Here is a 7,927-nt window from a genome sequence, read left to right as displayed (position 1 = left end):
GCTCCTTGTCAGGGCTCCAGGCACTGCCTCACTCCTCCTCCTCTTTGGTGGGAGACCCTTCCCTCCCAGTAGGAACAGCAAGCTGGGCTCCAAGGGCAGGAATGTCTTTATTGAAGCTGTGTTCCTAGGGTGTGGGGGCGGGGAGACTCTCAGAGGCCTGGGGGCTCTTCAGGTACTCGGCTTTAGGTTCAGGTCCAAAGGGCTGAGACAGCGCAGAGCCAGGAAGGAGTCAGGTCCCGAGAGTAGGGCGGAGGTGCCATCAGAGGGTGATGTTGTCCTCATACAGCGACAGCAGCAGCAGGACGGCCCAGCCGCCCAGTAGGCCCACGTTTTGCACCAGGAAAAGGAGCCAGGGCCGGGGATCCCGCACCTTGAGCATGGCGGGGAGCTGAGGAGGTGAGCTGTGTCAGTGGCGAGCTCAGCGTCCTTGCTCAGCTTCCCACCACAGCAGCCCCCTCCGCGCCCTCCGGCCTGACCATGTCACAGAGCGCCACGTAGAGGAAGAGGCCGATGGCGACCGCCAGGATCCAGGCCTCGCTCTCCTCGCCGACGCCGAGCGCGAGCGCTACGTAGAGGCCGGCAAAGGCCGTGAGCGCCGACACCAAGTTCAGCAGCAGCGCCCGGGGCACTGACAGTCCGGCGTGCAACAAGGCGGCGAAGTCCCCTGGGGCGGGAGGAATGGGGTCAGGCCGAGAGCCCCGCCCCTTGCCCAGCCCCCGCCCCCGCCCCGCTCTGCTCGCCACATCCCCGGCGGGTCCCGCCCAGTAGGCCGGCCCCGCGCAGCTCACCCAGCTCGTGGGGCACCTCGTGGCAGAACACGGCCAGCGAGGTGGCTAGCCCGGTCTTCCAGGAGGATGTGAAGGCGGCGCCCACCGCCAGCCCGTCGGCAAAGTTGTGCAGGCCGTCGCCCAGGGTGATCATGTAGGGCAGCAGCCTCAGCTCTGCGGGCGCAGCGGGCGTGGGTCGGCCTCAGTCAGGCCGCTGCCAAACCCCTAGCCCCCAACCTTTCCGGGGGCCCTCCCAGGACTCACCGGGGCTCTGTCTCCGGGGCTCCGGGCTCAGCAGCTCAGGGCTCTCCTCCGCCACCTGCAGGGGTTTCCAGTGGATGAGCCCGTGGGCCGGGGCGGGGAAGGCGTGGGGAGGTGCTGGGCCACAGATCAGCCTCAGAGGCCAGCAGGACGGAAGCGCTGGGGTGGGGGCTGGAAGTGTAGGTTCTGGAAAGGGTCCATGTGGAGGGGGCTCCGTGTGGGAGGGGACGTCCCGGCGGGGCAGCTCACCAGGTCTGCGCGGGAGCCTTCGTGGGGCTGCTTGGGAGGCCGCAGTTCCCTGGGTGCTAACTGCAGGGACATGCCATGGCTGTGGCCTCCGTGGCTGCGAGGCTCGTCCTTTGGGTCCTGCGGGACAGCGGCTCAGGGCCCTCCATGCCTCCTCCGCGTCCACCCACCCTGTCCAGCCCTCATGTGCCTGACCTCTGGGTCCAGGGGCAGCAAGAGATCAACAAGTTTCTCGAACAGGAAGAAGGCGTACAGGCCGCCGAGCACGACCACCAGGCGCCAGACGTGCTGAGGGCTGTGGCAGTTCATTCCATGCTCGCCGTGCCCCCCGTGCTGGTGCAGCCCTAGAACCTTGGAGGGGCAGGGGGCGCTGGGCTGGGTGCCCCGGGGTCTCCCCGCCACAGATGAAAGGGAGGGCCTAGGGGTGGCTGAAGGGCCACAGGAGGGCGGGGCAATGGAGCCCCTGGGGGTTGGGGGCAGGAAGACCTAGGGGCTGGGGCCCACCTTGGGCATCAAGTGCAGGAGGGCGTCTCCGGTGAGGGCACCCATGGCCATGCCCAGGAAGGCCTGGATGACGTAACGGGCAGCAGTGCTGCAGGCAGTGCAGATGAGAAGTAGGAGGCCGCAAACCGAGCAGAGGCAAATGAGCAGCGTGGCCAGCGAGCTGTACAGGTACTCTGCGTGGTGGGGCAACAAGGGCCCAGGTGAGGGCCTCCCTCTCAGCCTTCCCAGGGAGGGCATCTACTGGGTCCGGGAGTGAGCCAGAACTCACCAGTTGCGGGCCAGGCCTCTGCTCACGCTACCCCTGGGCCTCAAAGCTGGGTCCTTCTCCCAAGCCCCCACACTTCCCTTGATCCTTCTACTCCAGTGCCCCCTTCTCTCACCACTCCCAGACCCAGCTCTCCCCACCTCTCCCCTAGCCCAGCATCTACTGGCTCTCCCTGTCAGCCCCAGCACCCCTGGCACAGGCAGGCAGGCTGGGGAGGCGGGCACTCACTCTCCGCCTGGCTGAGCTGGTCTTGGGCAGGATGATTGGACTGGGGACTGCAGGCCCCACTCAGTTGCTGCTGAAGCAGGGCAGGGCTCAGTTGGGTCCAGGCCTCTGGGCTCACCCCAGTCTGCTCAGACAGCCCATACACAGCCATCACATCCCTGGCACCTAGGCACACCTGGGGGTGGCAGGACTGGAGGTCAGGGACCTGAGCGGGCCCGTGGGACCCCAGCTCTCCCCAGGACCATGGCTCATGGTACTCACCGTGTCCCACACACTGGAGTTGCTGTTTGGGGTGGTGGGGAGGGCAGAGCCCTGGTGGTCAGCCCTCTTTCCCAGAAGATGGTGGTCACTGTGGGCACCGTAGGTCTCGGTCACTCTGCCCACCCCCAGGCGCTGCATCAAGGCTGCCAGCTCTGACAGAGAAGACAGAAGCACAGTCTGTGTGGGCTCCAGCTGACCCTGCCCTGCCCTGCCCTGCCCTGCCCTGCCCAGGGGCTCGGGGCATGCCCTACTTAGTGGCCCAGCCCAGGCCTCACCGGCCAGTGTGATGTTGGGGGTGTCACCGTGGTGCTGCCGGAACACGAAGTCCACAAAGTACTGGGGGGTCGGCAGGGCATGGAAGCAGGACCCACTCCCAACATGGTCCAGCAGGGCGGCCAGCACGGGGCCGGGGCTGCCAGGAGTCCCCACCGCCGCCGCCTCCTCCAGCAGCTGCGGCAGGTCCACACAGGCCTGGGGGGGAGCTGAGCTTCAGCCCCACCCAAAGCATGGCCTTCCTGGCCTCCAGTTTGGCCATCACCTCTCGTGCCCTCGCACCCTAGATGCCTCTCAGCCCCTGCCCACCAGGTGAGGGCCCCTCCAGGGTTGCCCGCACTCCCTGCTCAGCTGGGTGGTGAACATCCATTGTGACCCCCCCCCAGCCCAGCCCACCCTCCTGTGTGTCCCCAGACTCCCCAAGGCACCCAGCAAGGCCTGGCAGGCTGTTCCACTCACCACAGCCAGGCCCATCCCCGAGTGGGCCCCTTCCTCTCCGCCTCCCTTGGGTCCTCCTCACCCACTCCTGCTGGCTGACCTGCCCGGGCCCTCACCTCGTCTGCAGTGGGCCGGCCAGTGGTCTGGGTCTGAATCCCCTGCACCAGCCTGCTCAGGCGTGGGATCAGGGCCTTGGGGCCCTCAAGCAGGGCCAGGAGATGGTCAGCATGGGAGGCCAAGCGGCCAGTTCGCACATCCTCACACGTGCCCTCAGGGTCGCTGAGGTAGAGGGCGGCAGCAGCACTGAGGCGGGCGATGTCTCGGGGCTCTAGGACTGGCCCCGGGGACAGCCCTGGCTTCTCAGGCCTGCCCAGGGCCAGGAGGTCATCCACAGACAGACACTGTGGGCAGAGACAGGTGGGCAGGGCCCTGCAGGGGCCACACACACCTCTTACCCCCACATCCTCCCATCACCCACTCTCACTCTGCTCTCACTCTCCTCCATAACATGAGTGCACACACACAGGGGGTCCCAGGCAGGGGTCGCCACCTTCCTGGGGTGGTTTCTTCCTGGAACCACTGCTAGTTTCATGGCCTGGGGGCTGCCAGTGAAGGTGACCCTGTGATCCTGGAGCTGTGTGTCCCCAGCATGGCCCCCCCACCCCAGGCAGGGCAGGCCTGTCTGTGCTCTGGGCTTGCGGCTGCGGGCAGGGCCATGTCGCCGGGCTGCTTGGCCTCTGCCCGCCTCCTGGAGTTTGCCCAAACCCTGTGCTTCCAGCCCTTAGGGTGGAGCGGGCAGGGCTGGGCCAGGGCTGGGGGACCTGTCGGGTGGGGCACTTACCTTTCCACACGGCCCTGGGGTGCAGTGCACACGGGCCGCCAGTGTATTTAACAGGCTGCCCAGAGCCACGCGGTCCAGAGTGCCCTGGCCCAATGACAGCGAAGTCAGCAGATGAACAGGCTGGGCCACGGTCACGGTCACCACCAGTACCACCAGCAGCAGCCCCAGCTCGCGCCAGGCCAGGACTGCCATACTGAGGCCACGGAGCACGGTGCTCTGGAGAGGCTGAGCACAGAGGGCTGGCTGCGGGAAGACGGCTGCCTGGGGCCAGACTGGGGCTAGGCACGAGGCTCTCTCCCAGGTATTTCCTGCTGGACTCTGTGATTGGCTGTCACAGGAGTCGCAGGTTAACCATTCCAGGGGCAGGTCCTCCCCAAAACAAGGAACCAGTGCCTGCGGGGGTGCATAGCTTCTTGGGGCTGGAGGGGTGGGTGGGTGGGCGGGCGAGGTAAGGACCTCTCCCAGGTATTTCCTGCTGAGCTGTGATTGTCTGCCAGGGGCCTAACCATTCCAGCAGCAGATCCTCCCCAAATCCAGGAACTGTTGCCTGCAGGGGCCAAGGGCTGGTAACCTCCCCTGGACTGGGCGGCCTGGGCATCCCCTGGGCTGCCTGCTGCCCCCAGAGTTGCAGGGCACAGCCACCCATCCACTCTTCCAAGGGCCTGGGGTATCGCCTCAGGCAGCCCTCTCTCCAGGGGTGGTCCCCAAGGACAGAACTGCTTGCATTCCACCATTCCCAGACATTCCACCTGAGAGCCCCAAGGCCCTTCCAGGGGCACCTCCCTGGGTCCTGGGCTGTGGTCTCTGTGGTGGGGGGTGGGCTGGAGTCTTGAGGGAACAGATAAGGTACTGGCTGAGTCACTCTCCCCTCTCCAAACCCTCCAGGGAAAATTCCCCAGGAAATGGCCAAAGCCCTACGGGGAACCTAAGTACTCCTCCACGGGCCACCTAGGGAGGGGCTCTGGGGTGTGGCTCCCAGCCCTGCCCTGCCCCTCCCTGCTGCTCTCTCTGGCCTTTGACCCCTCAGCCTTACCTCTGCCTAGCTGGCATCTGGGGGAGGGGGTAGCTTTGCCTTCTGGAGGAAGCCTCTGGGCAGCCCCCCTGTTGAACCGACCCCTGACCCTGAGCCCTGTGGTGTATGGTTGGGGTGAGGAGAAGAAGCGCCAGGGGAGCAGAAAGCCTAGGTCCGAAAATTCTGTCCCCAGTGGCCTGTGACACACAGGACAGGGTATCAGGCTAAGGACAGTGTCCTGAGCCTGGGGTCAAGTTCTTTCTCTTGCCCAGCTCGAACAAACACCGGAAGGTACCACAGTGTAAACTCTGGGGGTGGGGCAGGGGAAGGGACAGGAAGAGCCTGCTGAAGAGCCGGGTGGGGGGTTTGGGGGGATTCAGATGATTCCTGGGCCCTTGGGTCAACGGGGAGGGAAGCTGGAGAGATTCAGGCACCTTTTCACACAGTTCTGAAGGCTGAGCCCAAATTGGCCTTTTTCCTCCCCCACCGTGCCAGGCCGAGGACCAGGCTGCAGCCACAGGCCACCCACCCACTGCTCAAGAGCCTGTTAGTTCCAGGCAAAGGTCTCAGCCCAGCCTTCCAGCCCTTCCTGAGCCCTTGAAGGCCTGGTACATGCTGGCAGTGCCCTCGGGCCCCAGTGGACTTCAGTGCTTGTCCACTTTCCTCCGCTGTCGGCCGATGGCCTCCTCCCTGCACATCTGCCCGCCCCCTGCTTGGTGCTGGGCTGCCCTCTGGGTGCTAAGCCCCATCCTGCGTCATCCCATCATTTAGTAAGCACATCGCAATCACTGCTGTCTTCACACACACACCTGTGCTCACAGCAGCATTATTCACAGCTGCCAAAATGTGGAAACAACTCAGTGTCCATCACAGATGAGGGATAAATACAACATGGTCCAGCCACACAGGGGAGCATTATTCAGCCTTGAAAAGGAGATCCTGGCACTCACTACAACACGCATGAGCCTTGAGTTCCTTATATCAAGTGAAATAAGCCTGCTGCTCCCTCTGGCCTTTGACCCCTCAGGCTTGTCTCTGCCTAGCTGGCACCTGGGGGAGGGGCAGGCCCCAGGGAGCCGGCCAACACCCTGCCCAGGTCTCAGGTCAGCCTTGGATGAAACTTGAGGACATTATGCTTTTTTTGTGACATGTCAGTCACAAAAAGACAAATTCTGTGTGATTCCACTTACATGAGGCACTTAGTACACATCTAGGGGCAGGAAGTAAAATGGTGGGTACAGCAGCTGGGAGAGGGGAAATGGGAATTTAATGGGGAGACTCCCAGTTTGGGAAGATGAAAGGGCTTCTGGAGACGGATGGCTGCAATAGTGGCACAAGGACATCAATGTGCTGAATGCCACTGCACTTAAAAAGGCACATTTTATGTTTTATAGATTTTATCAAAATAAAAAGACCGAAACAACCCTCCCTGGTCCTCTGCCCCTTCCACTGCCCCAGATAGTGCGACTGGGGTGCACTGGCAGCCTCTCTCAGGTTCCCCTCAAGCCTCACACTCCTATCAAGTTCACTGAAAGCCCCACAGGCCAGACACAAGGGTGCTTTCCCTGATCCATCTGCCTGGGCCCCTCTAGCTCCTTCGCTGGCCTTCCTAGCCCGTCTCCAAGTGCAGCTGCACTGACCTTGGACATCTTGGGTAGAATTACTGGCACCTGATAGCAGGCTTTTGCACTGGAGACACTGAGCCTTCATCCTGTACACGTCCCTCTGGAATGGCTTCCTCTGATGTCTAGCCACCCACCTGACAGCTCCCCTGGACAGTCAGAGGCAAGGCCAGCCGTGCAAAGTGGGCTCTGGTCACCTTGTCACAGGAGCCCTGCTCCCCTCCAGCCTGTCTAGTGGCTCAGGCGCCAACCGTGGTGCAATCCTGGAGTCCCCTCTCCACTTTCAGCCTACAAGCAAACACTGTGGACGTGTTGTGAAACAGCCCACACCCAGAACCTGACACTCCCTCATCACCCCCCCTGCTCAGCCCTGGCTGGGACCCACCAGTCACCCTGTCTCTGCTACCGTTCCCTCGTAAAACACAAGCAAGATGGGGCACACCCCGGCTCCAAGCCCCCAGCTGGCACCCAGGGCTCCTGAGGACCGTCCCAAGTCCTTACCTCACCTGCCAGTCCCCTGCTGGCCCCTGGCCCTCACTCCCCACCTACGTCCAGCTCTGAGGGGTCTGGCTCACTCTCCCCTGTCCTTCTGCTCAATGCTGAGGCTGTCCTGGACCTCCCCACGTGAAACGGCACCTCCCCGTCCATCACACTGAGAAAACATATGTGCCTCCCTTCACTGCCTCTGGACACCACAGGTATCAGAATGCTACAACTAAACTGGCTTGTCCCTTGTCCCAATGTCACAGTTGCCGAAAGGTGCACAAACCTTGGGTGAGGCTGGCCAGGGGCTCCTGTGGTGTGTCCTGGCATGGGACGTACTCAGCGGCAGGAAGACCAACTGCCACACCCATGAGTTATCTACTGGGGCGCCAGCGAGCCACCACATAAGACAGGGCCCTGCTGCAAAGGTCGAGCCTTGTGCTGGCCTGCAGTATCCTCTGCGGCCAGACGTCCAAGCCTAGGGCACAGTGGCCCCTGCATTCAGCCAGCTGGGCCCCCAAGCTGTCTAGAGCTCAGATGAAGGGTGGGGATGTGTGTGTGGCAGGCAGGCTCCTCTGGTTAGGTTCAGGCCACACCTGGCTCAGGTGGGGGCTCGCCCACTCCATTGCTTGCCCACGCAGTGCCCACCAGGGAGGCTGCTGGCCCTGAAATGGCACTCAAGCCTTAAGCTGACGAGCCTGAGCCTGCTGTGTGCTCGGAGCCTGTGTG

At 63.3% G+C, this 7,927-nt stretch overlaps 1 protein-coding gene across 5 annotated transcripts; it reads right to left on the bottom strand.

Moving 5' to 3' along the window:
• Nucleotides 1–88: 88 nt before the first annotated feature.
• On the bottom strand, nucleotides 89–7,900 carry SLC39A4 (solute carrier family 39 member 4). 5 transcript variants are annotated; one of them, XM_088799238.1, is made up of 13 exons: nucleotides 6,853–7,900; nucleotides 4,082–4,324; nucleotides 3,357–3,641; nucleotides 2,805–3,000; nucleotides 2,530–2,681; nucleotides 2,272–2,443; nucleotides 1,779–1,951; nucleotides 1,470–1,625; nucleotides 1,278–1,394; nucleotides 1,032–1,086; nucleotides 789–941; nucleotides 477–664; nucleotides 89–388 (listed from the first exon to the last, which is right to left on the bottom strand). In XM_088799238.1, the coding sequence occupies exons 2-13, from the start codon at nucleotides 4,271–4,273 to the stop codon at nucleotides 260–262; spliced, it is 1,968 nt and encodes a 655-aa protein (XP_088655364.1). In that variant the 5' UTR covers nucleotides 4,274–4,324; nucleotides 6,853–7,900; the 3' UTR covers nucleotides 89–259. The 5 variants fall into 5 exon arrangements, with proteins under 5 accessions (XP_088655364.1, XP_088655365.1, XP_088655363.1 ...); XM_088799239.1 differs by having other exon boundaries at nucleotides 4,082–4,320; XM_088799237.1 differs by lacking the exon at nucleotides 6,853–7,900 and adding an exon at nucleotides 5,115–5,403.
• Between the last annotated feature and the right edge of the window lie 27 nt (nucleotides 7,901–7,927).

Source organism: Rhinolophus sinicus, chromosome 6, assembly GCF_057876585.1.
Source record: "Rhinolophus sinicus isolate RSI-liver-muscle chromosome 6, RSI-T2T, whole genome shotgun sequence".
Classification (NCBI taxonomy): domain Eukaryota; kingdom Metazoa; phylum Chordata; class Mammalia; order Chiroptera; family Rhinolophidae; genus Rhinolophus; species Rhinolophus sinicus.
This window is presented reverse-complemented; position numbering and strand designations above follow the sequence as displayed.

What these genes read in the sequence shown, in the direction of transcription:
- SLC39A4 (XM_074316555.2), bottom strand. An exon ending in CCAGCTCAGCCAGGCGGAGA is followed by an intron (nt 1,952 to 2,271) that starts GTGAGTGCCCGC and finishes CCCACCACGCAG; the next exon opens with AGTACCTGTACAGCTCGCTG. An exon ending in ACGTGGCGCTCTGTGACATG is followed by an intron (nt 389 to 476) that starts GTCAGGCCGGAG and finishes TCACCTCCTCAG; the next exon opens with CTCCCCGCCATGCTCAAGGT.